Source organism: Kogia breviceps, chromosome 4 (genome assembly GCF_026419965.1).
Source record: "Kogia breviceps isolate mKogBre1 chromosome 4, mKogBre1 haplotype 1, whole genome shotgun sequence".
Taxonomy (NCBI): Eukaryota; Metazoa; Chordata; class Mammalia; order Artiodactyla; family Physeteridae; genus Kogia; species Kogia breviceps.
The window spans coordinates 176,892,880-176,919,710 of NC_081313.1; the positions used below are offsets into that span (position 1 = coordinate 176,892,880).

A 26,831-nucleotide genomic window follows, 5' to 3' on the forward strand; every position below is an offset into this window, starting at 1 on the left:
TTCGAGGGGGCGGGCCTTCAGCCGTAGACGTCATTATAACGCGACTCCTGCGCGTACCTGGAGTGCCGGAAAAATGGTGGTGACGGCGCGCCTCTCGAGGCCCGAGCGGCCGGACCTTGTCTTCGTGAGTCCGCGGCGGGCCCGGGGGTGGCCTGCCTGGGGGCACTGGGTCTTAGATGCCTGAGGAGATTCGGGCCTGGCCGCCCGGGGGATTTAGGCCAAAGTTATGCCGGTCTGAGGGCAGGAGGACCCTTACGGGCCGGAGACCGGATCATGATGTACGGACCAGGCAAAGGAGCAAAGGTCTGGTGCTAGAGCCCAGGTGACCTGAGTAAAGAGCAGGTGGTTGAAGTTAAGGGCTTGGCGTCCCGGGCTGAAATGGGAGTGGGCGAGAAGGGAGACTCGCGTAGCTCAATCTTGAGAGGCCTGGTGTTTGAAGTAAAGGCACGACGACCAGTCCAGTTCTCTGGTTTCAGTGGTAAAATCTTGGTGTCTTGGGTAACGGTCTAGGTTTGGTCCTGAGCGTTATAGTTTCTGGGATAAGGGCATGGTGTCTGGACCGGGAGAACCCTGGAATCAGAAGTAAAGACCGGGTGATGTGGAGCTGATCAGGCGATGGCCCGTGGAATTCTGAAGAGTCAAAGGCTTGGTGTTTGAAGTAGAAGCCTGGCATCTTCACTAGATTCTTGGTGTCTCGAGTTAAAGGCTAGGCATCTTGTACATACCTTTCTTTCTGAGATAAGGGTCTAGCTTCCAAGTTCTGGGGCAGAGTTGAGCTAGACTCTGGCTAGTGGGGGCCTGAGGTGCCAAACGTCTGGTGGCTGGGAAGAGCCGTGCTGTGAGGAGGTGACGCTTGACGTCTAGGGCAGAGGCCTGGCGTCGGACCAGGGTCTTGGTGGCAAAATAGTCTGGTGATCTGGGCCAGAGAGTGGATAGCTTGATTAGGAAGGCCAAAAGAGTGATGTCTGGGTGACAGTCTCATATCTGGCCTAGAACGCTATGACCAAGGAGTCTGATGGTCTGGGTCAGATTGTAGGCAGTGGTATTCTGAAGGGTCTGGACCAGACTCCTGGTATCTGGGTGTCTGGCGACCGGGCTCCCGATGGTGGGGAGTGCGATCTGAGACCTGGGGAGGGGTCTGGAGTTTGGAGTGGAGTGGTGCTGCGCGCAGGCTCTGAGGACAGGTCTGTCTTCCCCCCGTACCCCGGCCCTGGCAGGAGGAGGAGGACCTCCCCTATGAGGAGGAAATCATGCGGAACCAGTTCTCCGTCAAGTGCTGGCTACGCTACATTGAGTTTAAGCAGGGTGCCCCGAAGCCCAGACTCAATCAGCTGTATGAGCGGGCGCTGAAGCTGCTGCCCTGCAGGTGAGATCGGTTGCAGCTGCCCTGCTTGCCCCAGCCCCACACCCACCCCACCTTATTCAATCACCCCAGAACTTGCTAGTAGGTCCCACATGACTGCTATGTGTTGTGTTGCCGAATATACATCCCCTGATCAGTGAGCACACCTCCCCTGACGTCCCGGCCATTCCACCATCGCAGAGACTTGTCACCCCTCCCCGGGCCCCTTCTCCCAGCACTTGTCTCGTGGGGCAGGATGAAGGGTCCCGAGATCCATAAAGCTGACCAATCACTGTCTGCCCCTCCCCTCTCTCCCTACCCGCCTAGCTACAAACTCTGGTACCGCTACCTGAAGGCGCGCCGGGCACAGGTGAAGCATCGCTGTGTGACCGACCCTGCCTACGAAGATGTCAACAACTGCCACGAGAGGGCCTTTGTGTTCATGCACAAGGTGGGGAGGGGGCCTGGCTGGGCCAGGGGATGAGTGGGGAGGTGGGGCTCAGAGTCCACGGAGGTGGACAGAGCAGGGGGTTGGAGTCCTGTGGCCTCTGTGCACTCAGGGTTGAACGAGACTTGGTTTCAGGGGGACGGGAGTTCCGGGTCCTGCTGCAATGGACATCTGATGTCTTTATGGGCTGGTGGTAGTGCCGGCAGCTCAGACCCTGCCTCTCCCCACACCTCCAGATGCCCCGGCTGTGGCTCGATTACTGCCAGTTCCTGATGGACCAGGGACGTGTCACACACACGCGCCGCACTTTCGACCGTGCCCTCCGAGCGTTGCCCATCACACAGCACTCTCGTATTTGGCCCTTGTACCTGCGCTTCCTGCGCTCACACCCCCTGCCTGAGACCGCCGTGCGGGGCTACCGGCGCTTCCTCAAGGTAAGCCCCTCAGAGGGCGAGATGGGGCCAGGCTCAGGCAGGTGGGCCAGTTCCCCCAGGTCAAGACTTCCCGGAAACCGGCTCGTTGGGACACTGTCTGCCCTAACAGAATACGGGAACAAGGCTTCTTAAGACAGGCCTTTGTTTGTGAGTTCTGTGTTTAATCTCCAGACAGTTTTCTAGTAACCATGTCACGTATTAAGACAGGTGCCAGGGACAGTGTGGCTAAGACAGTTGCTATCTCCGTGGAGCTTTCAGTCTAATTTTGCAGACAGATACATATTACCTGACGCATAAATCAGTAAAACTGCAACCATGGGAGGGCAGGGAATAGGAGATAAACGACTAGGGAAACAAATAACAGGCAGGGCTGAGAGTCGAGGTGCAAATAGTGGGGAGGCATTGTGCAGTTTTCCTGAACTTATAATGTCTCTTATGTGTCGTGAAATGTTTAGCATAGTGCTGTTTAGGGGCTTGTGATGAAAGCAGGTCTTGGCCTGTGCAGGCTGGACCACTAGGATGTCTAAGCTAGGCCAGTCAGGACTGAGACTGGACCAGTGGGGGCTGGGGGTGGACCAGTGAGGCCCAGGCTGGAACAGTCAGGGCTGGGGGTGGACCAGTGAGGCCCAGGCTGGAACAGTGAGGGCTGAGGCTGGACCAGTCAGGGCCCAGAGTGGACCAGTCGGGGCTGGAGCCGGACCAGTGAGGCCCAGGCTGGGCAGGTGTGGCTATGACTGGGTGTGCAGGGCGAGCTCTTGTCTGGGACAGTGGGGCGGGTGGCTGACAGAAAGTGGGAGGGGGCGCAGTGGCGTGGCCCCGTGGCCCCACTGACAGCTGGCGGGTGGGTGGGCGCCCAGCTGAGCCCCGAGAGTGCCGAGGAGTACATCGAGTACCTCAAGTCGAGCGACCGGCTGGACGAGGCCGCACAGCGCCTGGCCACCGTGGTGAACGACGAGCGCTTCGTGTCCAAGGCCGGCAAGTCCAACTACCAGGTGGGCCCCGGGGAGACGGCTGGGCGGGAGGGCTCGCCCCCTCAGGGACAAGGCTGACGCTCCTTCCTGTGCCTTGCAGCTGTGGCACGAGCTCTGCGACCTCATCTCCCAGAACCCAGACAAGGTGCAGTCTCTCAGCGTGGACGCCATCATCCGCGGGGGCCTCACCCGCTTCACCGACCAACTGGGCAAGCTCTGGTGCTCGCTGGCCGACTACTACATCCGCAGCGGTCACTTCGAGAAGGTGTTTGAGCACGCGGGGCTCCGGGAGCGGGGCGGGGTCTCCCTCCGGCACGCAGTATTGGGGGATGCCTGAGGACACGCGTGTAAGCAGAAGACGTGCACATGGACCGCTTGGGCACACGTGTGCGTGTGTGCGCCGCGCACAGTTGCCTTTCTGAAGGTGGGGAGAGGCAGGCATCACGGCCCTGCCGGCGAGTGCACCCACCTCAGGCCAGCCAGACCTGGATCTCTCTGCTCTGGCCTAGGACCTGGTTCAGCTTGGGTGTCCTCATTTGCAACATGAGAGTGACGGTCACTTCCTTGCCTACTGGGACTCAGGCACTGAGCGGGTGTCCAGTGTGAGGGTCCCTCCTGAGGTGTTGGTGTTTCTGTCAGTGTCCATGTTGGCTGTTCTCCTCATCGGGCCATGAGTGGCGAGCTCGGGGTCGCGGGGGGGTGGGGTGTGGAGCTCCGAGAGGTCCCCGGAGGGGCTGGCTTGGGACTGGCTGGGGAGGGCTGGGCCAGGGGAGCAGAGTGGGACGGAGGAGCTGGAGTCGAGGCTCAGAGGGGGTGGTGAGGGGCTAGGGAAGGGGGGGCCCTGCGGGCTGAGGGGGGTCTGGCTGTGTCCTGCTGAGGGGAGCCGCCAGCCAGCCAGCCGTGAGCAGGACGTACGTCTACCAGGTGTGTGTCTTACAAAGACCCTTCAGGCTGACACTTTGAGTGGAACGCACAGGCCGAGGCCGGCAGCAGGAGACTGGCCAGGAGGCTGCTAGAGCCAGCGGCCAGGCAGAGGCAGAGGGGCAGGATCAGCCAGGGACAGGGGTAGAGTGACGGGCCCGCCCTTGGTGGGGATGCGCCTCGCCCACGCCAGCACTTTCCTTTCATGCTGCCTTCGGGGGTTGGTGGGGGGGGGGGTGACGGGGAGAATGTGAGCTGCAGAGGGGGGTTGGGCAGGCGTGAGGGATACTTTGTAGCAACGATCGAGCGCTCCGTGGCAGGCTGAGGTTAGGGTCCCTGCAGGGTGGCTGGTCACCAATTGGGTCTCACTGAGGCCAGACCCTTTACGCGTCTCACTCGAGCCCCGCAGTGACTGCGTGAGGGGCTGTCAGTGTCGGTTTACTGCTGAGGAGCTGAGGCCCCCAGCTAGCTCTGGCAGAGGAGGGGAGGGGGGCTCCGACCACGGCTGTGCACTGACGGAGCTGGGCAGGCCCGGGGAAGGCCGTGTGGGGGCTCCGATTTGGGACTGGTGCCAAGGGCGGTGCTGCCGGGTGCCCTGTGTGCAGGAGGTGGGCACACGTGCCTCTCCCGTGCCAGCACTTTCCCCATGCCCACAGGCTCGGGACGTGTACGAGGAGGCCATCCGGACCGTGATGACCGTGCGGGACTTCACCCAGGTGTTCGACAGCTATGCCCAGTTCGAGGAGAGCATGATCGCGGCGAAGATGGAGACTGCCTCGGAGCTGGGCCGGGAGGAGGAGGGTGAGCAGCAGGGGCGGACCGCAGGGGTTGGACGGGTCCCAAGTGGCTGGGCCAGGGGAGATGTGGGTCTTGGAGTCAGAAGCCAGCAGGGAGGGGGTCTGAGTGGGCAATGCGGGTGGGATCTCGGTGGGTAGCCAGGACCGGGAACACGTCTCGGTGGGGCTTGGGCCGGACACTGGCGGGAAGGGAGGGCTGCGTGGACAGCAGGGGTGGGGAGGGGGGCCTGGGCCAGAGCTTGGCAGAGAAGAAGGGCTGGGGGGAATGGTGGGGATTGGAGGGGGTTCCAGAGTAGCCTGGCCCCGGGGCAAGTGTGAGGTCGGGGTGGCCCTGGGGCAGCTCAGGGAGGGAGTGCCCGGATGGACAGTGGGGGGGAGCTGGGGGCTGAAGGGAGAGAGAGCTGAGAGATGGAGGTGGCCAGGGGGCCGCGTGCTGAGGCCTCCCCCCATGCTCCCGGCTTTTCCCACGGGTCCCAGACGATGTGGACCTGGAGCTGCGCCTGGCTCGCTTTGAGCAGCTCATCAGCCGGCGGCCCCTGCTCCTCAACAGCGTCCTGCTGCGCCAGAACCCGCACCATGTGCACGAGTGGCACAAGCGCGTGGCCCTGCACCAGGGACGCCCGAGGGAGGTACGTGGCGGCCCCGCCCCCAGGGGCATCACCCGCGCCCCGCCCTCCCCGACCAGGGCCCCGACCAGGGCCCCGACCAGCCTGACCCAACCCCCCTTGCCCAGATCATTAACACGTACACGGAGGCCGTGCAGACGGTGGACCCCTTCAAGGCCACCGGGAAGCCCCACACCCTGTGGGTTGCGTTCGCCAAGTTTTACGAGGACAACGGGCAGCTGGATGACGTGAGTGCCGTGTCGCCTGTGCGCAGTTGCGCGTACGAGTGCTTACAGGTCCCCCGCCCCGCACCCACAGGCGGGCGGGCTCTCAGCCTGGCCTCTGCCCGCCCCACAGGCCCGCGTCATCCTGGAGAAAGCCACCAAGGTGAGCTTCAAGCAGGTGGACGACCTGGCCAGCGTGTGGTGCGAGTGTGGCGAGCTGGAGCTCCGGCATGAGAACTACGACCAGGCCTTGCGGCTGCTGCGAGTAAACACAAGCCCGGGCTGGGGCGGGTGGGGGAGCCTCAGGGTGTGCGGTCTGGTCCTGGACACCCCCCGCGGGTTTCCCCTGCTGGCGCTGCCCATGCAGAAGGCGACGGCGCTGCCCGCCCGCCGCGCTGAGTACTTCGACGGCTCGGAGCCCGTGCAGAACCGCGTATACAAGTCTCTGAAGGTGTGGTCAATGCTGGCCGACCTGGAGGAGAGCCTCGGCACCTTCCAGGTGAGCTGCCAGGATGGGATGGGGGCGTGGGGTGGGGCACGCCCCGCGGGGGGCCGCTGACTCCACCCCCGGGACACACTCTGACCGGCCCCCTGCCCCACAGTCCACCAAAGCCGTCTACGACCGCATCCTGGACCTGCGCATCGCCACGCCCCAAATCGTCATCAACTACGCCATGTTCCTGGAGGAACACAAGTACTTTGAAGAGAGCTTCAAGGTGAGGGGGCCCCGGACGGCCTTGTCCCCTGCCCGGGCTGCCGTCACCGCCGATCGGGAGGCTTACACAACAGAGATGTGTTTTCTCAGTCCTGAAGGTCGGAAGCCCGAGATCAAGGTGTCGGCAGGGCTGGTTTCCTCTGAGGCCCCTCTCCTTGGCCTGTAGAGGCTGCCTTCTCACTGTGTCTTCACGTGGACACCTTTTTGTGTGTTTCTGGTGTCCCTTCTGTGCCCAGATCGGCTTTTATGAGGCTGTCAGTTGCATTGGAATGAAATTTAGCCTAATGAGCTCTTTTGTTTTTTTAAATTTATTCATTTTTGGCTGCGTCGGGTCTTTGTTGCTTGGTTCGGGCCGTCTCTAGTTGCGGTGAGCGAGGGCTGCTCTTTGTTGTGGTGCACGGGCTTCTCATTGCGGTGGCGTCTCGTTGCGGAGCACGGAGTCTAGGCACGCGGGCTTCGGTAGTTGTGGCACACGGCCTCAGTAGTCGTGGTGCACGGGCTTACCTGCTCCGCGGCTTGTGGGATCTTCCCGGACCAGGGCTCAAACCTGTGTCCCCTGCTTTGACAGGCAGATTCTTTTTTTTTTTTTTTTTTTTTTTGTGGTATGCGGGCCTCTCACTGCTGCGGCCCCTCCCGTTGCGGAGCACAGGCTCCGGACGCGCAGGCTCAGCGGCCATGGCTCACGGGCCCAGCCGCTCCGCGGCATGTGGGATCCTCCCGGACCGGGGCACGAACCCGCGTCCCCTGCATCGGCAGGCAGGCTCCCAACCACGGCGCCACCAGGGAAGCCCGACAGGCAGATTCTTAACCGCTGTGCCACCAGGGACATCCTCTCAGTTTAACTTAGTTACTTGTTTAAAGATCTTATCTCAGAACACAGTCTCGTTCTGAGGTACGGGGAGTTAGGATTTCAACTTGAATTTGTGGGGACACAGGTCAGCCTGTCACAGGCACGGAGTTCTGCCTGTGTGTGCGGGGGTGTCCCTGCCTTGCTGCTCACGCGATGGGTTGTAGGCATGTGGGGTGTCTTCCATGTGCACGTGTACGTGTGGCGGGGCTTTGCCCCACTGCCTGAGGTTTCGTCGTGTACATGTGGAGACTGTGCACATACACGGACGGGGAGGTCATACACGCACGCAAGTGCCCCCTCTGCCTGAGTGGCCGGCCCCGCCTCTCTGCCTGGGTGGTGAACCTTCTTCCAGGACACCGGGCTCCAGTGTCTGCTGAGCTGAGGTTCCACCCTCCTCTTCAGCCATAAAGTCACTGATCTTACTGAGTCCTAGTCCAGCTCTGTCTTTGGGGTCCTTGCAGTCTCTCCAGGGAGACAGGCAGCACACAGACCCTCTTGGCTGGGCTTTGATTGCATGATCACAGGGAGAAGTGGGATGGGGAGAGGTGGGCAGACAAGGGGCCCACTTGCCGAGCCCTAAGGAGTCTCCCCCTGTGGACTCACACGGCTCCCCCTCGGGGCAGGCGTACGAGCGCGGCATCTCGCTGTTCAAGTGGCCCAACGTGTCCGACATCTGGAGTACCTACCTGACCAAGTTCATCGCCCGCTACGGGGGCCAGAAGCTGGAGCGGGCACGGGACCTGTTTGAGCAGGCGCTGGATGGCTGTCCTCCCAAATACGCAAAGAGTGAGGAGGGCCAGGCAGGCTCGGGGGCGGGGGGTGTGTTGGAGGGGGCATCACGGGCCCAGCCACTGACCTCTGACCCCCTCCACACCCCCCACTGCATCCCGTCACAGCCCTGTACCTGCTGTATGCGCAGCTGGAGGAGGAGTGGGGCTTGGCCCGGCACGCCATGGCCGTGTACGAGCGTGCCACCAGGGCCGTGGAGCCCGCCCAGCAATACGACATGTTCAACATCTACATCAAGCGGGCGGCCGAGATCTACGGGGTCACCCACACCCGCAGTATCTATCAGAAAGCCATCGAGGTGCCCGCCGCAGGGGGTGGGGTGGGGAGCTGGGGGTAGGGAAGAGGGAGAAGGGGTCCTGCATTCAGGGTATCTGAGCGAGCCTGCACGCGGCATCTGTGGGGAGGCCCGCCCGCCCAGGGGCCGGCCTGGTGTGCTGGGAACCACCGGGGCTCCTCCAGAGGGGCGGCCCCCTCCGCCTCACATCCCACCCTCCCTGATCCCTCCCGACTCCGCCCAGGTGCTGTCAGACGAGCACGCCCGGGAGATGTGCCTGCGGTTCGCGGACATGGAGTGCAAGCTCGGGGAGATCGACCGCGCCCGGGCCATCTACAGCTTCTGCTCGCAGATCTGTGACCCCCGGGTAGGGACTAGGGACGGGTCCCGGGCCCGTGGGTGTGGGAGTCTGCGGCTGAGCCAGCCGGCTCACGTGCCCCGGCCCCGCCCCCGCCCCTCTGCAGACAACCGGGGCCTTCTGGCAGACGTGGAAGGACTTCGAGGTCCGGCACGGCAACGAGGACACCATCCGGGAGATGCTGCGGATCCGCCGCAGTGTGCAGGCCACGTACAACACTCAGGTCAACTTCATGGCCTCCCAGATGCTCAAGGTGTCGGGCAGCGCCACGGGCACTGGTGAGCAGCTGCGGCCCAGTGGTGGTCTCCCGGGTCTGGGAGCATCAGCGTCTCCTCTGTCTCCCCTGCCTCAGGCTGGGAACTCCTCGAGGGCCGGGGCCTCAGGCCCAGGTCGGGGGGCGCCCAGCAGCACCCAGACCGAGGCGGGCACCTAAGGCAGTGGTCGAGGACAGCCTGCCCACGGTATCTGACCCCCACGCTTCCCCCCGCAGTGTCCGACCTGGCCCCCGGGCAGAGTGGCATGGACGACATGAAGCTGCTGGAACAGCGGGCCGAGCAGCTGGCGGCTGAGGCTGAGCAGGACCAGCCCTCGCGAGCCCAGAGCAAGATCCTGTTTGTGAGGTGAGGGCGGGGCGGCGGAGCCGGGACCGGCAGTGAGCCAGCTCTTCAGGAGGGGAGAGGTGGGGAGGTTGGGGGGCTGCCGGGCCCAGCTGAGCAATGTGGCCCCCTCCCCCGGCCGCCTGCCTTCCCCAGGAGTGACGCCTCCCGGGAGGAGCTGGCCGAGCTGGCCCAGCAGGCCAACCCGGAGGAGATCGAGCTGGGCGAGGACGAGGACGAGATGGACCTGGAGCCCAATGGTAAGAGGCCAGCTGGCCAGGCGGGGTGGGGGGCGGGGGCGGGACCCCCTCCTGGAAGGTGACCGAGTCCTCCTCGCCTCACCCCCAGAGGTGCGTCTGGAGCAGCAGAGCGTGCCGGCCGCTGTGTTCGGGAGCCTGAAGGAAGACTGACTCCCGTCCCCTACCCCTTCCACTGCTCCCCCAGTGAAGCTTGTGTTTGTACGTTCTGGTCTGAGCCTCCTTCCTCCCTGACCTCTCCTACTGCCTAGGTGCCCGTGGGGATTGCCAGCTCAGTGCCGCCCTGCCCCCCACCCCACCCCCCCAGATTGGCCGCTGTGGGGAGGTGGGGCAGCTGGGCTCCGGGCCAGAGCACACGCTCCACCCTAACCCCGCAGAGCCAGTTCTGGGCTCCGAGAGGCCAGTCTGTCTGCTGCCTGAGGCCCTGAGCCTGGAGGGGGCCCCTGTCCCCCTCCCTCTCAGCAGGTAGAGATACTCAGCCTCCCCACCACTAACCCTTCTTCCCTGGGGGAGGGCACCCCCCTCCTCTTGGGAAGAGACTGGGCTGAGAGCTCCGGAGGCAGGCGGGCCCCGACCAGCGCTGTGATCTTAGCAAGACGATTCTCTCCCTGGACAGCTGCCAGGAGCCAGACCTCGGCCATGGGCCGTGGCCTAGGTGTATCCTTAGTCCTAAGCTCCGGGAAGCCATTAGCGGGCTCTAAGCTAGTAAAGGATTTTAAGCATTCAGGGACTTAATCAGATTTGTGCCCTGAACAGGCCAGGCAGGCTGCTGTGGGGACCGGCTTGTGGCAGGAGGTGACTGGGGGCACAGTCACGGGGACTGAGAGAGGCGAGCGAGCCAGAGAGGCCCTCAGGAGGTGAATGTGCGGGATCCGGTGGCGCTGGAGAGGCTGAGCTGCAGGGAGACCCGAGCTCCGCCCGGCTCGAGCTTGTGATGTAGCTCCTCCACCTGAGACGTCCGGCAGCCATGCCAAGGCGGCAACCAGAGCCTTGGACGTGGAGCTCAGAGGAGAGAAACAGGAACCCCCGGCCCAGAGGCGGTCACAGAGCCTAGAAACGTAGGCAGGCAGCTGGAGGGGAGATCACGTTTAGCAGTTGGCCAAGGACCAAATGCCAGGAGGGGCCGATAATAACAGCCACACTGAGGAGAAAAGTGAAGCGAGTCGAGGTGGGGAGGGCTGGCTGGCCAGAGGCCTCGGGTGCCCAGGAAGTCAGTTAAGAGGCAGCTGGGAAGCGGGTCGTGTCGAGGGGGCAGAGGAGAGGCTGGAGCAGGTTCAAGAGGGAACGGGAGACAGGGAACAGCCAGCGAGTGTGGGAAACTGTCTCGGGCAGAGATGTCACCAGGCACCCCAGCCAGCCTCGGGGAGACGCCAGCAGTCGAGCTCTCTTTAAATTACTTTATTCGAGAAGGTGGGGAGGACAGACGAGGGACTGAGCTGAGCCCTGAGTCCCTGAACCTCCCAGCTCAGCCCCCACAGCAGGACGGGACCAAAGTAAGGGGGTGGGGACTCCAGCCCCACCCAGGCGAGGTCACGGTGGGGACAGACAGGACCCGGGCGTACCGACGGACTGTCCTCTGGGCTGTCCCCCGGGAGGGCGGTGGCCAGAGCACATGGGGCCCGGCCTGCGGACCACCCGGGATGGGGCTATTTAGGGGTGCTGCTGCCCTTCTTGGGAGTGGTGGGCTTCTTGCTCTGCCAGAGGTGCCCCTGGATGGTGAAGGCATCCACACTCATGGACATGGTCTTGGCGGGGATCTGGGTGAAGCGCTTTCGGTCTGAGTTGTACTTGTAGATGCCCTCCACCATGGCGGGCGTGACCGTCCGGGGGCCATAGCCCGTCAGCCGCGACAGCTCCTCCGTCTCCCCGGACAGCGTGTACAGGGCCCGGAACTGGCAGCTTGAGTCGCGGAAGAGGATCAGGAAGTGGTTGGCCTTGCTCTTCTCGATCTCCTGGGTGGGGGGGCGGAAGCAGTTAGCCAGGCCAGCAGGGCCCCCGCGACCCGCCCGCCGCCAGTCCCCCAGCCCCGGCCCAGGCCCACCTCAAGAATGCGGTTCTTCTGCGGCTCGTTCACCTTGCCCGCCAGGCAGCAGTGCGACAGGGCGTTGTGGATGATGAACTTGTTGGACTTGGCGCTCGGCTCCTTGTACAGCCGCGGACCTAGGGGCCAGGGCGGTCAGCAGGGACGACCGGCGGCACCGCTGGGGCCCGGGGCTCACCCCCCGAAGTCCCACCTACCCGTGTACTCAGGCACCGAGGCCGGGGAGGAGGCGTTGCTGCCGTTTTCCCACTCACGTTCTCGGCTGCCAGGCAGGCGACTTGGGGACATGAGGCTGGATGGAGATGGAGCCCTGCGGGGGGAGGGGTGGGGAGGGGTGCGGTCAGCGGCGGACGAAGCCTCCCAATCGGTGTGCGGTGGAACCCGGGCAGGGCGAGCCCAGGATGCAGCCGAGCAGGCAGGATGCATCCACTGACATCTGGGCTCCCAAGGCCACACAGGGCCCTCTTCCAGCCCCGGACACGTTGCGTACGGGAGCAGAGTCACGACCTCGGGTCCCGTCTCTGAGGTGTGCGGCCTTGCATCTTTGGTGGCAAATGCACACCCTCGTAAGGCGCTCTCTCTCTCTCTCTCTCACACACACACACACACTCATTCTCACACACACACACATTCTCTCACACACACATACTCATTCTCGCTCACACACAGTCTCTCTCACACACTGTCTCACACACACTCATTCTCTCACATTCATTCTCTCACTCATTCTCACACACTCATTCTCACACACACATTCTCACACACACCCATTCACACATTCTCTCACATTCTCTCTCACACACTCATTCTCACACTCACATTCTCACACTCACATTCTCACACACACATTCTGTCACACACACTCATTCTCTCACACACACACATTCTCTCATTCTCTCACACACACATTCTCACACACATTCTCACACACATTCTCATTCTCTCACACTCACACTCATTCTCTCACACACACACATTCTCTCACACACACATACTCATTCTCGCTCACACACAGTCTCTCACACTCACACATTGTCTCTCTCACACACTCATTCTCTCACACATTCTCTCACACACTTATTCTCACACACTCCTCACACTCACACTTATTCTCACACACACTCATTCTCTCTCACACACTCATTCACACACACACATTCTCACACACTCATTCTCTCTCACACACTCATTCTCTCACACACACACTCATTCTCTCTCACTCACACTCATTCTCACACATTCTCACACACTCATTCTCACACACATTCTCACACTCATTCTCACACACATTCTGTCACACACACTCATTCTCACACACACATTCTCACACACACACACTCATTCTCTCTCTCACACACACACTCATTCCCTCTCTCTCTCTCTCTCTCTCTGAGGCCACCTGGAACACAAACGCCTGCCCGCCCAGGCGAAACTCACCGAGACGTGGGCCTCTTCACGCCGAGGTTATTGGGGGCCTCGTTTGCCACGGTGGACAGAGACAGGGTGGACTGGGAGTAGACTTTGCTGAGCCGAGAGCCTGGGAGCAGAGGGTGTCGGGTCAGGCACCACCCGAAGTCCCCTTAACCTCCACATACGCCCAGGGGACCTTAGTTGGCCAGCTGGGGAGGGAATGTGCGGTCAGCCCTGTCCCAAGACCCTCGCCCTGCGCAGCCTCGCTGGAGAATGACCTCCCCACCTCGCCCCACCACGCCAGGCTGTGGGAAGCAGCCCTTCACCTATGAAGCTGTGGAGAGAACCCCAGGCCAGCTCTGCCCACAGCCCTTACCCCGCTGCAGCCCCACATCCTTGTGGAAGCCTTGACCCCTGTGAGCCCACGCTTCGGCCCTGCGGATGTACCCTGCACCGCCCGCCCCACATACCCACGGGGGCCTCACCCAGCAGGCCGCGGGCTGGGCTCCGCGCCAGGGCCGAGTCATCACAGCAACCGGAGCGTGGCCGGGGGGCCCTCCGACCGCCCCGGCCTGGCCCCCCGCTCCCCGTCGCCCGGGGCCGCAGCACCTTGTCGAGGTCATCCATCAGCTTCAGCTGGGCCCGGCGTTCATACTCGAGCCGCGTGAAGTCCCCCCGCCGGGGGCCCACCTCCTCCTCGGCTGGGGCCCGGGCAGCAGGGGCTGCGGTTGAGGTGGGGGCCGGGGGCCCGGGGACTACTTCCTCCTGGGCCAGCCTGCAGATTGAAGGGATTGAAGCAGTCAGGTGGTGGGGACGCCATTGGCAGGAGGCTCCCCAGGCCGGGCCCAGCCTCACCTCGCAGCCTCCTCCCTCCGTTGCTCCTTCTCGGCCTCCTGCCACTGTCTCCGCCGCCGTGCGTCCTCCACCCGCCGCCGCTGACGCTCCAGCAGGCTGGCCCTCTTCTGGGCCATCTCGTCCTCGGGCTTGTCTTCATCCTGGGGGCAGGCACCAAGTGTAGCTGGCTGTCCCTCCCCTGGTTCGGCTGGAGTCTGATCTTGTATCGACCCAGCCTGCCAGCCGCTCGCCTGCCCTTGAGTGTTTGTAATTGGTCTGAAGGCGCTTGGTGGGCACCTGCTGTGCACACAGCCCCATGCTGGGTTCTGGGCACAGCAGGCGCTTAACCCAGCGAGGAAGGCAATCAGGTATCACACCAACACTGGAGAACACCAGCAGAGGCTGCCGTCAGTCTACACTGTGGGGAGGGACCTATCCTGGCCTGGGGACACCGAGCGGGGCCTCCCGGAGGAAGCAACCTCAGAGAATGATGATGACTGAACTGGGTGGGGGTGAGCAGCGAGGAGAGCGTTCTGGGCAGCACGAATAGCAAGTGCAAAGGCCCTGAGGCCAGAACAAGCCTAGCAGGTGTGGAACAGCAGCAAGGCCAGTGTGCCTGGGATGCAGAGCTGGGGAGGATGCCATAGGATGAGGTCAGGGGCGAGCAGAGCCTAGGGCCATGGGAAAGACTTTTATTCTAAGAGCAAAGAGGAGCTACAGAAAGGTTTTAAATAAGGGGGTGACAAGGTCCAATTTATATTTTAAATAAATTTTGCTGACCGCTCAGTTGAAAATGGCCAGGGATTGGTGTGTGGTGAGGGGTGGGCAGTGGAGACCAATCGGGACGTGACTGCAGGTGTCCAGGTAAGAGGTGGTGGCCCAGGCTGGGGATGCCAACAGGAAGAAGAGTGATTGGATATGGAAGGGTCAGGAAGGGGAACCAGTAGGGGATGAAGGAGGGAGCAGGAGGGAGGGGATACCATAGAGGACCCTAGCCCCATCTGTCTGTATACCCACTCCTGTCCATCTGTCCGTCACCCGCCCATACGTCCGCCCAGCCCTGTCCCACTGTCTACTACCTGCTCTCCCTCTGTCTATCCACCCACCCCATCTATGTGTCCATCTGGACATACACACCTTGTCTGCCAGATGCCACCTGGCTAACCACCCATCCACCTCTGTCCCACCCCCCCCGCAGCTCCGTTTGTCCATCCATTGGGAAAGCCCTATGCATGCGACCACCTGTCTGCCCACCCGCCTGTCCCCTCCCCCACCTGCTCAGGTGACTCTCACCTTATAGAAGAATCCCAGCCCGGTCCGGGGCTCTCCCTCTGAAGATGCCTCTTCTTCTAAGGAATCCTCAGCACCAGGGGGGCTCCCATCGCCCTCATCCTCAGCCGTGGGCTCTTCCAGGCTGCTCAGCGGGATCTCGACGAGGCCGGGCCGGGCCGCGGGCTCCTCGGGAGGCGGCCCCTCCGCCAGAAGGATAGAGGAGCGCGTCTGCACGGGCACCTGGCTCGGCGAGAACTTGCGCAGGTGGGGGAGGCTGTCCACGTCGTGGGGAGGCGTGAGCACCCTCGTCAGGGGCGCCAGCCGCAGCTCCGCCGGCCGCGCGTGCTTCGGGCTCCGGGGTGTGGGGCTGGGGCCGGGCCCGGGGCTGCGCCGGGCCGCTGGAGCACGCCGGGCGGGGCTGGGGGACGCGGCTTTGGAGCCCGTCGTGGGACCAGGGATGACCCACGCGGCGGGAGGCGGGGCAGGCCCGGAGGGCTCTGGCGGGGCCAGGAGCCGCTGCTGCTGGTCCGTGAGCCTCTGCATGTCCCGTTGCAGCGAGCTCAGCGCTGCACTCAGCTTGCTGACGGCCCGGTTATAGTCCCCCAGCCCTTCGGGGGGCACCGGGCCCAGTTCCGGCGAGAAGGTCACTGCCTTCGGCCGTGGCGACGGCTCACCCTGGCCCTCGCCTGCCGGCCGCTCCCCGCCAGGGGCCAGGCCCGGCTCCGCCTCTGCTTCCCCGCCGGCCTCCCGCGGCTGCACCTGCAGAAATGCACTCTTGCCCAGTCGCTGGCGGTGCTTGGCAAAGATGGCCTCGATCCGTCGCTTCTGAGCCTCTATGGCCCGGCGTTTCTCCTCTAGCCGGGCTCCAAGCTCACTCATCTCCGAGCTCAGGGCCTCTGGTGCCACTGGGGTGGCGGCTGCCGGGGACCCTGCCTCAGCCTCGGCCTTCACCAGCTGCTTCTTGCGTTCAGCAAAGCTGGTCATCTTCACTTCAGAGTTGCTGGCCGCTGGGGACGAAGCCGCCGCCTTCGGGGAGCCCTCGGACAGGGCTGGCGGTTTCGATACGTCCCCCGCTGGGCAGGGAGACGGTTTTGAGAGGCCCTCGGGGTGGGGCGAGTAGGTGGGTGCTTTGGTGGGCCCGTCGGGCAGCGGTTTTGAGACCCCCTCGGGTGGGTAGGGGGAAGCCAGTGGCAGTTTGGAGGACCCCTCGGGAGAGTGGAGGTAGAAGCTGCCGTCGGCAGCCCCATCCGGGAGCAGCCGGGGCTCGGCACTGTGGATGATCTGCAGGGCCTCCTCGATGGTAGGCAGGTCGCCAGTCTCCGGGGCTGGTTGGGTGGGGGTCCGGGCTGGCACGGAGCGCGGGGGACCCAGGCTGTCTGAGCTGACGGAGCGGAGTAGGACGGGGTCTCCCATGACAACATCCACGTCGCTGTCCAGGCCAAAGGGAGTGCTGAACGACATGGCCTGGGAAAGGGGACGGCTGGGCGGCCGGAGGGAGGGGTCAGCCCCTGGGACAAGCCCGGGCCCCACCCGCTCCACTGCCCGGGCCCTTGCGATGCGCTCACCTGAGCTGACGGTTCCAGGCTTTGCCGAGGGCCTCCACGTGGGACATGGACGGGGAGGACTTCAGCGAGCCTGGGGAGGGGCAGTGAGTGGTCACTCAGTGCTCACTCTGGGGGGTCACTGGGGACCCTGGGTGAGTCAGCCACGGGTTGTCAGTGGGTGAGTCACTGACGGGTCATTGTGCAGATGGATATCTGTGGGTGGTGTCACTATGGGGTCCTGTTGAGCCACTGGGGGGGTCACTGGGGGGACAATGAGTGTCACCAAGGAGTCATTCGGGTGCCAGAGGGACCCGATGGAGGGGTCTAGAGGGACAGCATGAGGTCAGCTGGGGCGGCCTTTGGATGGGGGTCTCCGGTGACAAGCCGTCTCCCTGCCCTCACCTGTGGATCCTCGGAGCGGGGACTGGGGGCCGCCGGGTGACAGGAGTGGGTGGCGGAAGTTGAAGACAGGAGAACTGCCAAGAGATGCGCATCAGCCGGGGGGGGGCCCTCTCCCCCTCCCTCGCCCCTCCCGGGAGCGGAGACCAGATCACCTCCCTTCCCCGTGCCCGCAGGAGGAGGAGCCCACGGTGGCTGTGTAGTCTCAACCCAACGGGGGCGTGGTACCTGCTGCCGCTGTTGTTCTGAGGTGGGGAGGCCTCCGCGGCCCTGTGGGAGGCAGCTGCGGCACAGAGCAGAGGGTCAGGCAGGGCTTGGCCTCCCCCGCCCCCATGCCCCCCGGAACCCAGGGTCGGGCCTCACCGTGACCATCAGGCAGATCCTTGACCTGCACGAAGTCGGGTTTCAGCACCTCAAAGCACATGAACAACTCCGCTAGCAGCACCATCAGGTTGATCTGGGGGTGGAAAGCAGGGTCAGCCAACCAGGCGCACGGCCCCCGGCACCCCCCCTCTGCCCACAAGGCCCCGAGATGGCCTTACCTTGAGGGGCGGTGGGACATAAAGCAGGTCCTCGAGAGAGAGCGGGCAGCCCCGAGGAAGGCGGGAGGCGCAGAAGTCCTGCACCAGCTGGAGGTTGTACAGGCTGTCCGCCACAGACATGGGGTCCTTGAGGCACACCTCTGTAAGGACAGGATGCCTGCATCCCCAGCTCTAAGGGAAGGAGGATGGGGCCCCGGGGAAGCGGGGGCCCAGCAGCCAACATGCACAGAGGACCTCTGACCAGCCAGGTTCGGGCCCCTTCACAAGTTGTGCACCGTGACAGGCTGTTCCTCAGGCCTTTGCATCCGCTGTTCCCGCCACCTGGAGTGCTCGTCCCCCAAGAACTCATCTCAGAAAGCTTATCCTGACTACCCAGTGCCCTTCAGAGCACCTAACACCCGGAACATTCCTCTCGATGAACTTATTGTCTTTCTCTCCCAACTAGGGTGTGAGCCGCCTGAGGTCAGGAACGTGTCTGTATTGCGTTGGCTGGATCTCTGGCACCTAAAACGGGATCTGGCAGTTTGTACTCTTATCAGTATTTGCTGCAGGAGTGAATTGTGTAAAGCGCAGAGAGGTGTAGACACTTGTGCAAGGTGACACAGCTCATTACGGGAAGAGAGAGGTTCGAACCCAGGTCTGCCAATTCTGGGAGCTGCACTTATAATCGCTGCACTACTCTGGGGACAGACGCCAATGCCTGGGGGCCAGGCTTGCAAGGACGGGGTCTGGCTCAGGCGCATTCACTCACCCTCGAGTCGCAAGAGCTGGGGACAATAGCAGTGGATGGTGGCGGCCAGCGCAGCCCCACTTGCCAGGTCCTGGAGGCTGGTCACGGTCGGAAAGCAGGGGGCGCGTCGGGCCACGGCGCGGTCCTTGCGATATCGGATCTGTGGGTGGGAGCCTGGTCAGGTCAGAGGTCAAGCTGGTCCACCGCCCCCCCCCACCGAGGTCAGCAGTCATGCAGGCTGGGCGGGGAGGCCTGGGGTTTCCGCCACGAGGGGGCGTGAAGCCGGGGGTCCCAGAGCCAGAGTTGGGGGGGGGGCCAGCCTGGAGCAGGGGAAGGACAGCAGCAAGAGGCAGAGGCGGTGTCTGCGAGCAGCCAGGCCAGCAGCGGGGGCTGGGGACAGGGACTCCTGGGACCCTGGGGTGGGGGATACGTTACCATGGGGGGTTTGCTCCCCGACTCCTTCAAACAGAAGGCAATTGCGTGCTGGGGGGAGAGGAGCAGCTGTCAGCGGGGCGGGAGGGGTGCTGACTTGCTGGGCCCCCAAGCACACCTCCGGCGGGGGAGGAGATAGCCCTGACCCCTGTCCCAAGCCCTGGCCATCCAGCTCCCTGACTGCGCCCTGGCCGGCTTTGGGGACCCCAGCTCCTCCCAGCCGGGAGGGACCCCAAAGAGCAGCCACTCATGCAGGGAATCCTCTCCCCCCAACAAAAGACCCAGGTCCCAGCTGGGGGAGGGGATGCAGAGGAAGCAGGAAGGCAGGAGAGGAACCCCCAACCCAGGCCCTAGTGTGGGGGGAAGGAGGCCCTGAAGTGAGCAAAGGCAGGGACTTCAGCCCCAAACCTCCCCCCCGCCACCTGCAGTGGTCACTTTCCCCTTGTACTTCAGGGATGGACACCCCACTGCCCCCAAAACTGAGACCAGGGAGCTGTCCTTAGGGAAGCTGGAGTCTCAGTTAGGAAGGTTCTTCTACCCTCTTTGGGGTTTGAGGCTCTTTCTCTTGGCTAGAGGCGTCTTCTCCATATGCCCTGCCTGTTGGGGTCAGGATCCATGTGTCTGATGGGCTGGGGTCCTCCCTCTCCCCACCGTGGCTCAAGTGGACAAGCCTCTTGATTACTGGGAGGTGAGTCATGTACCGGGGAGAAGTCTGTCCTTTCAGGAACAGCAGAGATTCCCCCCTTCCCTTGGTTCCCAAAGGGTTTCCTCTCTGTCCCCCCAGGGCTGGGGCCCTACTTCCTTTGCTCATATCTGGGGAGAGATAGGAGCGGGAGCAGGACAGGCAGGCAGAAACAGACACAGACAGACAGCGACAAGCGGGGCAGGCAGACGGGGCAGACAGACAGCCCCACTTACAGGAACCAGCTTCCAGTACCAGCGTGTGGGACACTGATGCCAGAGAGGCAGAGAGGAGAGTGGCAGGGGCGGCAGAGGGGAGAGGGCAAAGAGAGAGAGTCACCTCCAGTGCAGGAATGGCCTCGAGGCACAGCTCCAAACCTGCCCACCCAGCCCTTGAGGGTCCGCCCTTCCTTCCTTCCTTCCATCCATCGCCCCAGGCTCACCGAGGCCTGCGCTGGGGCCACCCCATCGGCAGGGGCCGCGGGAGATGCTCTCTGGGCAGCTTCCTGCTCCGTCTTCTCCTGCAGCCGCCGGATGGTCTGGGGAGCAGCGAGAGGTCAGTGCTCCAGTCACTGGGTGATCCTGGCCCCCGCCAGCCCACCTTGGCCCAAGCCCCACCTACCGTGTCCACCCAGAAAAGGAGCTTGTGCTCCAAGCTGGCCAGGGCCAAGGGACCAGGCAGTGTCTTTGTCCACTCCAAGGCGAAGGCAACCATGAGGGCATCAACGACAGCTAGGTGGGCTCCCTGTGGAGGCAAGAGCTGAAGGGTGAGACCAGAGCGCCTCCCAGGGAGAAGAAAGAGGAAAAACCTGGAGGTGGGAGGGGCTTGAAGTGGGAGGGGCTTGGGAGGCAGTCCAAGCTTTGAGGTCACAAACTAGGCCTTAGGGATCTGGTGGGCCGGGTAGGCAAGTCCTCAGAAGCCAGAGTTGTTGTGTTTTGGGAGACGCCAGGCTTGGTAGGAGGAGCCTGGCCTAGTGGGAGTAGCCATGAGGGGAGGAGCCAGGCCTGGTGGGCGGGACCTAACAAGGTAGGGGCGTGGCCTACCATGAGGATAGGCTGGTGCCTCAGGTCGGCCTCCTGCACCGGGCGCTCGGGCAGCGCGGGCACCATGCCCCTCCGCGCCAGCAGAGCCAGTAGCGCAGAGGGGCTGGGGGGCGTCTCGAGCTGCGGCAGCGCCTGGCGCCAGGCCCGGCAGTAGAGCTCAGCCGAGAGCAGCAGCCGCGTCACCGGGGGCTTCACGTGCTCCTGCGCATACTGGTCGGTGTAGAAGGGCTCCCACAGCTCCGAGGGCACATGCTCTGCCGGGGCGAGGAGGGGGGATGGATCATGGTGGGTCAGGGCCACCGGACATAACCCCTCCGCATACATACAATTACATGGACCCAATTAAAAGGGGGGGGGTCGTTGCGGGTCTGGACCAGGGAGGATGGCACCGGGATGGGTAAATAGGGCACCTGGGCTGAGACACGAGGCGCAGGTGTGGGGGATTTTGCCAGAGGAAGGGGTGACGGTGTTCCAGGCAGGGGGTCTGCATACAAAGGCGAGAAGGTGGGAGAGAGCACATGCCTCGGGGAGATGGAGGGCTCTTGGACCCGGAGGAGAGGTGGCGGAGGCCAGATGGGCGGGGCCTTGTAGCCACCCCTCTCGCCCTCACCTAAGCACTGCACAACATTGTGACTTAATCGATCTCCCTGGGTGCCCTACACCACCCCAACGGCCTCGCTTTGCCTTAAGGCAACCCTAGGAAGAAGCAGCCAGGGCACACGTGGTAACTCCGCTTTACAGATGAGGAAACCTAGGCACCAAGAAGGCCACACAGCTCTGGACTGGGATTCAAACCCAGGCCTTAAGCAGTGGGTGGGATGAGCTGTGGAGTGGGGGGCTGGCTGGCAGGGCATGCAATGGGGGAGGGGGACAGACTGCAGACACTTTGTGTGGGGGGGCCTGAACTTGGTGACTGAAGGTGAGTGGGGGAGAGGCACCCAGGGCCCCATTGGGAGTGAGGAGGAAGAGAGAGAGAGGGAAATGGAAGGCAAGAGAAAGAGGGTGGTGGCTGAGATGGCGGTACAGGAGGGGCTGGAGCTTAGAGGCAGCCACAAAAACCCTGAAAGAGAGGGGCAGGGTAGGAAGAGGCTTGAGGAAGCCGCATGTGGACGGAGGAGGGGTGGCAGAGCCCCAACCAAGTGGGACCCGAGGGTGGGGAGGAGAAAGATCAGAATAAGCCTTCAGGAAGATCTGGGAGGTAGACAGGAGGCAACAGAGGCCATCGCGGTTGGATGTGCCCTTATGGGTCTTCCAGGGAGGCCCCAACGCATCCCAATCAGAGCTGCTGCTTTGTATACTTGGGCTTCTGCGTGTTTGAAAGGATGGGAGGGGGCAGGATTCTACTGCTTAAAAACATTTGAAGGTGTCGTACCAGGCCTTCCTCAGGTGCCTGAATTCACAGAGATGCTCTCCAGAGGCCCCTGCCCTCACCTACAAGGACCCAGGCACCCTGGCTTTCAGCCCCTCCCTGCCCCCCCCCCAAACTCACACTTGACCTTCCTACTTAATACCCAAACCCTGTGTAGAGTTGGGCCATCTCTCTGCCCCCTGAAAGAAGAGTTCTCCAGACCTAGAGATTATCATATTATGTGAAGTCAGTCAAGGACAAATATCATATGATATCCCTTATATGTGGAATCTAAAAGAAATGATACAAACGAACTTATGTACAAAACAGAAATAGACCCACAGACATAGAAAACAAACTTAGGGTTATCAAAAATGATGGGCGCGGGAGATAAATTAGGAGTTTGGGATTAACATATACACACAACCATATATAAAACAGGTAAACAACAAGGACCTACTGTATAGCACAGGGAACTATACTCATTATCTTGTAATAACCTATACTGGAAAAGAATCTGAAAAAGAATCTATATATGTGTATAACTGCATCACTTTGCTGTATCCTTGAAACTAACACAACATTGTAAATTAACTACACTTCAATTAAAAAAAAAAAAAAAAAAAGAGTTCTCCAGGTTTTCTTTCCTTCCACCCTTCCCCTGTCCCAACCTCCCTGAGCTGCCCTTGCCCTCCTAGCTCCCGGCCTCCCCAAGGCCAGCAGTGGCCTTCCAATGCCCACTATCTTGCCTGGGCTCTCTGCCGAGTACCTCCTTCTTCGGGAAAACTTCCTCCCCCTGGAATCTTTTTCTCTCTCTCCCACCACTCAAGCCAGGCCACCTCCTGACATGCCTCTTTGATGCTGGGCTCCCAACAGCTCTGTCCGAGCAGCCCTGTCGATGGACTTGCCCCCGCTACTATGATGGCTTCCATGGCCATCTGAGCACTGCCACCGCCCAGGCATCGCCCATCATGCTCAGCGTCTTACTCCTGACGTGCTCCTTCTCTCCGTCCCCGTCACAGTGAGAGATCACCACCTCTCCTTCTCTCTCCCCGCTCCAACATCCAAGCAGTCATCTGGTTTCAGCTCCTGGCATCCCCTGAAGCCAAACCCTCCTCCCCCTCTCTCCAGCTCCCGGTGGCTTCCTGCTCCCATCAGCAAAATTAAAGTTTCTTTCCTGCAGGGCTTGTCAGGGCCTTGAAGAGGACAACTTGATCTAGAGCTACGGACAGCTAATGTTTATCAAGTCCTTACTTGACACCAGTCTGTCTCCACCTGGGCACAACCGGCATTTGGGACTGGGTAACTCTGTGTTCAGTGGGGCTGAGGTGTGGGGAATTGGGGCGGATGGGGGGGTGCTGTCCTCGCGAGTAGCAACAACCAGAAATGTCCCCAGGCACTGCCAAATATCCCTTAAGTGACAAACTCATCTTTGGTTGAGGACCACCGCCCTATACTATAAAGTGTTCTATTGGGCATTTACTGCAGAGCAGTCCTGTCCGATAGGAATAGAATGTGAGCCACACAGGAAGTTTAAAATTGTCTGGGGCTTCCCTGGTGGCGCGGTGGTTGGGAGTCCGCCTGCAGATGCAGGGGACGCGGGTTCGTGCCCCGGTCCGGGAAGATCCCACGTGCCGCGGAGCGGCTGGGCCCGTGAGCCATGGCCGCTGCGCCTGCGCATCCGGAGCCTGCGCTCCGCAACGGGAGAGGCCACAGCGGTGAGAGGCCCGCGTACCGCAAAAAAAAAAAAAACATTGTCTAGTCGCTACATTAAAAAAGTAGCAACAAGTAACATTAACTTAGTAATATATTTCACCCAAAATATATACAAAATATTATCATTTCAACACGTCATCAACATAAAAACATTATTAACGAGGTATTTCACTTTTTTTTTTCGTACAAAGTCTTCCAAAGCCACTGTGTACTTTACATTTACAGCACCTCACAGTTCAGACCGGCCACGCACTGCTCGTGGCTACCACACTGGACAGCGCAGCTGAAGCGCAGCGAGCCCGTGGGCCACCGCCGCTGCCTTGTGTGCATTTGCTCATTGCATTATTCCAAGACTTATTCTTATCTGTTGTACAGATAAGAAAAAAACCGAGGCCCAGAGAGCTAAGATGACTTGTCCAAGATCACAGAGCTAGTAAAGGGCGGAGCCAATGGGACCCTAGTTCCCTAAGCATCACCTGGAGGTCTGGCGGCCCAAGGGACTGCATGTGGTGTTTCCCAAACCTGCATAAAGATGCCACCCTTCCTTATCTCTGAGCCCGAGTTCTGTGGGGCCCACTAGCCTGCATTCCTGCCCAGCCTCCTCCCGCCTGTACCCCTGGGCCATCAGAACTACCCCTTCCCCCAGCCGTTATTCCCCCGGGGCAACTGCATATCTGATCTCATCTGGCCAGTCCCCAAACACCTTCCACGGCTCCTCAGGGCCCTCAGATTCCCCATCCATGGCCTGAGGGGCCCTCATCACTTGCACCAGACTCCCTCACCTCCCTGGCCACTCCTGGCCACCACTGAGACCTGTACACTCTTCTCAGAGAACTCCCTCTTGGTCTCCTCCCCCTGGAAAACTCCTACACACCCTTCAAGGTTCAAATGCTCCCTCCTCTTGGGAGCCTTCCTTTCTCCTCCCCTCCCTGGAAGATTTCAGGGATTTCCTCCCCCATCCTGCTCGCTGGAAGGCCCGCAGCACGCCTCGACGTTAACTGGACATCACCGACTTTATCACTCTAAGCATCAACGATCTGGTTTCCAGTCTCATCCCCCTCTCTCCATCCCGAGCGCCCAGCACTGGCCTGGCACCCAACAGGCATCAGTAAAGAGTCCCAGAGTTCATGAACCAGGCAGGGCTCTGCTCCCCACTTCCTGCTCAGAGCCTGGGGTCCCACCTTCCTCAGTCCCCCTCTGTTTAGAGAACGTGGGGGGGGGCAGATTCAACGTGACCTTCGGGGAGGATGTCACACAATTGCGGGGGAGCTGGGTCAGTGAGGACAGAACCGGGTGAGTCAGGGTGTCCCCCAGGGACCTCACTCTTCTTTCTGGGAAATGGAGCAGTAATTTCTCTTCTGTCCCCTGACCAGATGATGAATAATATTATCATTAATAAAAATACCGCTGGTCATGGCAGCAGGAATAGCACCATCCACTTAGTGTGTACTGTGCGCCAGAAACAGAATTATCCTGTGGTCAGTCTCTCTCACCTTGTGAAAGGAGGAACTGGGACCCCTATCACCCCAGCACTGCCCTGGCACTTAGTGGGTGCCCCGCAGACATTTGTGAAATGGATAACAAAGTGAACAAATGCCTTCTTTTATAGAGGACTAAACAGAAGCTTAGAGAATTGGGTTAATTCGTCCACATTCTGCTGGAGCGTGGGACTCAAAGCCAATTCTGATTCCCAAAGTTGAGTCCTCTGTGGCCTCATAACCTGGGACACGAGGGGCTGGGGCAGACCTGGGTCTCTCCCCGCCAACCATCCCACCCCCTCACCCCCTTTCTCAAGCAGATCCCTGTGGGTGGTGAGCCCCAGAGTGGGCCCTGCTTGGGAGGGTGCAGGGAAAGAGACTGGGAGAAAGACAGGCTCAGGCGGAACCAGGAGAGGGACAGCTGTCACCAAGACCCACACCCAGAACAGGTTGATCTGGGAAGGCCACTGAAGGTATGATGGGCTGTGCTCAGCTGGTGCCAAGACCAGTGGGCAGGGCCAGTGGGAGGGCAGGGCGTCCCCCCCAGAAGGCCCAGACCTTAATTAACTCGTCTTCCCCATGGCCAGGCCCTGACTCTCAGCTCTGGCATGGGGCCATTACTGAGCCTTCCCTGGGCCGCAAATCCTAGGGACCCATTCGCATCCTCCCCGGTGGGGTGGCCTCAGTTCTTCACACACGTGAACCGGGGGGAGGAAGTGGGAGAAGGCCCTGCACCCGGGCCCCCAGCCCCGGCGATCTTGGATAAGCCATTTCCCTTCTGCTGGGCTCGCCCGCCTCCTAAGCAAAATGGGGCAATAAGTCACAGCTGCCAGCCGCCGGCCGGGGCCGTGGAGGCGAAACAGGGGCTTCCCGCTCCCCTCACCGCCCGCAGAGCAGGCAGGGCCGACGCGGGGTGTGCGTCCGGGCTGGACGGGGGCGGGGGTCCTCGCGGGCGCACGATGTGAGTGTGTAAAGGGGGGAGGGCAGCCAGGCGAGGCCCGCAGTGGGAGACAACACTCGGCCCACAGACGCTGCCCGGGTCACCTGGGGGCCGGGACGCCCAGGTCCCGGCGCGGAGCTGGGCCGCCGGCCCCACCCCCACCGCGCTCCCGCAGCCGGCCGGGCAAAGTCCACCGCCTGGGCCGAGCAGGAAGCCCAGAGGCCCGGCGCGCAGGGGCCCGGGCCCGGGGACCCCCGGCGACCGGCGCTATTGTTCCCACGGCCCCGGCCTCCCCGGCGCGGCGCCCCGCCCCCCGCACCTGCCGCCCCCTCTCCCCCGGCCTGGTACCTGCGCCCCCGAACGCGGCCCGCAGCACCCACGCCAGGCTGGCCGCCGCCTTGGCCCGCGAGAAATCGTACTGGTCCAGCGATTTGATCTCGGGCACAAGGAAGGTCCTCCGCAGCGGCCCGGGCCCGGGGGGCGCCGCCTCCACCATGGCGGCGCCGGGGCTGCGGGCACCGGCTCCGCGCTCGCTCGGGCTGAGCTGGGCTGGGCTGCGCCGCGCTAGCACCCGGGCCGGGCCCGCCGTCACCACCACCGTCACCGCCGCGGCCGCAGGCGAGCCAGGTGCGGCCGATCGCGCTCGCGACGCTGCGTCGGCCCCGCCCCGGGGCGGAGCCCAGGTGCGCCCCGCCCCCGGGCCTGGCCCCCGACCCTGTCCCCTCGCCTCTCCCGGCCCCTCGCCGCCGCAGGGTGAGGCGGGCCCAGACTGCGGTGGTGGAGGGGAGGCTGCCGAGGAGTGTGTGCGCGCGCGCGCGCGCCTGTGTGTGTGCGCGCGC

General features: G+C 62.3%; 2 protein-coding genes across 5 annotated transcripts; one reads left to right on the forward strand and one right to left on the reverse strand.

Moving 5' to 3' along the window:
* Nucleotides 1–9: 9 nt before the first annotated feature.
* On the forward strand, nt 10–9,785 carry XAB2 (XPA binding protein 2). The gene is made up of 19 exons (XM_059062611.2): nt 10–124; nt 1,218–1,366; nt 1,670–1,793; nt 2,027–2,224; nt 3,082–3,216; nt 3,296–3,460; nt 4,773–4,917; nt 5,391–5,542; nt 5,647–5,766; nt 5,876–6,007; nt 6,110–6,241; nt 6,345–6,458; nt 7,931–8,093; nt 8,204–8,394; nt 8,615–8,737; nt 8,835–9,006; nt 9,219–9,348; nt 9,481–9,584; nt 9,673–9,785. Exons 1-19 carry the CDS (start codon nt 74–76, stop codon nt 9,732–9,734), a joined length of 2,562 nt encoding a protein of 853 aa, XP_058918594.1. The 5' UTR covers nt 10–73; the 3' UTR covers nt 9,735–9,785.
* A 1,179-nt stretch (nt 9,786–10,964) lies between these two features.
* Nucleotides 10,965–26,630, reverse strand: CAMSAP3 (calmodulin regulated spectrin associated protein family member 3). 4 transcript variants are annotated; one of them, XM_067032923.1, is made up of 19 exons: nt 26,341–26,630; nt 20,511–20,764; nt 20,089–20,211; nt 19,910–20,005; nt 19,704–19,736; nt 18,789–18,836; nt 18,375–18,513; nt 17,624–17,763; nt 17,445–17,538; nt 17,310–17,364; nt 17,085–17,158; nt 16,704–16,773; nt 15,160–16,567; nt 13,888–14,027; nt 13,518–13,807; nt 13,060–13,159; nt 11,820–11,932; nt 11,623–11,741; nt 10,965–11,533 (listed from the first exon to the last, which is right to left on the reverse strand). In XM_067032923.1, exons 1-19 carry the CDS (start codon nt 26,486–26,488, stop codon nt 11,228–11,230), a joined length of 3,750 nt encoding a protein of 1,249 aa, XP_066889024.1. In that variant the 5' UTR covers nt 26,489–26,630; the 3' UTR covers nt 10,965–11,227. The 4 variants fall into 4 exon arrangements, with proteins under 4 accessions (XP_066889024.1, XP_058918587.1, XP_058918582.1 ...); XM_059062604.2 differs by having other exon boundaries at nt 15,160–16,618; nt 26,341–26,629; XM_059062599.2 differs by lacking the exon at nt 18,789–18,836 and having other exon boundaries at nt 15,160–16,618; nt 26,341–26,629.
* Between the last annotated feature and the right edge of the window lie 201 nt (nt 26,631–26,831).

Bases quoted from the DNA above. Each gene is read 5' to 3' on its own strand.
- XAB2 (XM_059062611.2), top strand. From the start codon at position 74: ATGGTGGTGACGGCGCGCCTCTCGAGGCCCGAGCGGCCGGACCTTGTC. The intron at 4,918-5,390 runs GTGAGCAGCAGG...CACGGGTCCCAG, and splicing joins GCTGGGCCGGGAGGAGGAGG to ACGATGTGGACCTGGAGCTG. The intron at 9,585-9,672 runs GTAAGAGGCCAG...CCTCACCCCCAG, and splicing joins GATGGACCTGGAGCCCAATG to AGGTGCGTCTGGAGCAGCAG.
- CAMSAP3 (XM_059062604.2), bottom strand. From the start codon at position 26,488: ATGGTGGAGGCGGCGCCCCCCGGGCCCGGGCCGCTGCGGAGGACCTTC. The intron at 13,808-13,887 runs GTGAGGCTGGGC...TTCAATCTGCAG, and splicing joins CGGAGGGAGGAGGCTGCGAG to GCTGGCCCAGGAGGAAGTAG. The intron at 11,742-11,819 runs GTAGGTGGGACT...CCTGGCCCCTAG, and splicing joins CTCGGTGCCTGAGTACACGG to GTCCGCGGCTGTACAAGGAG.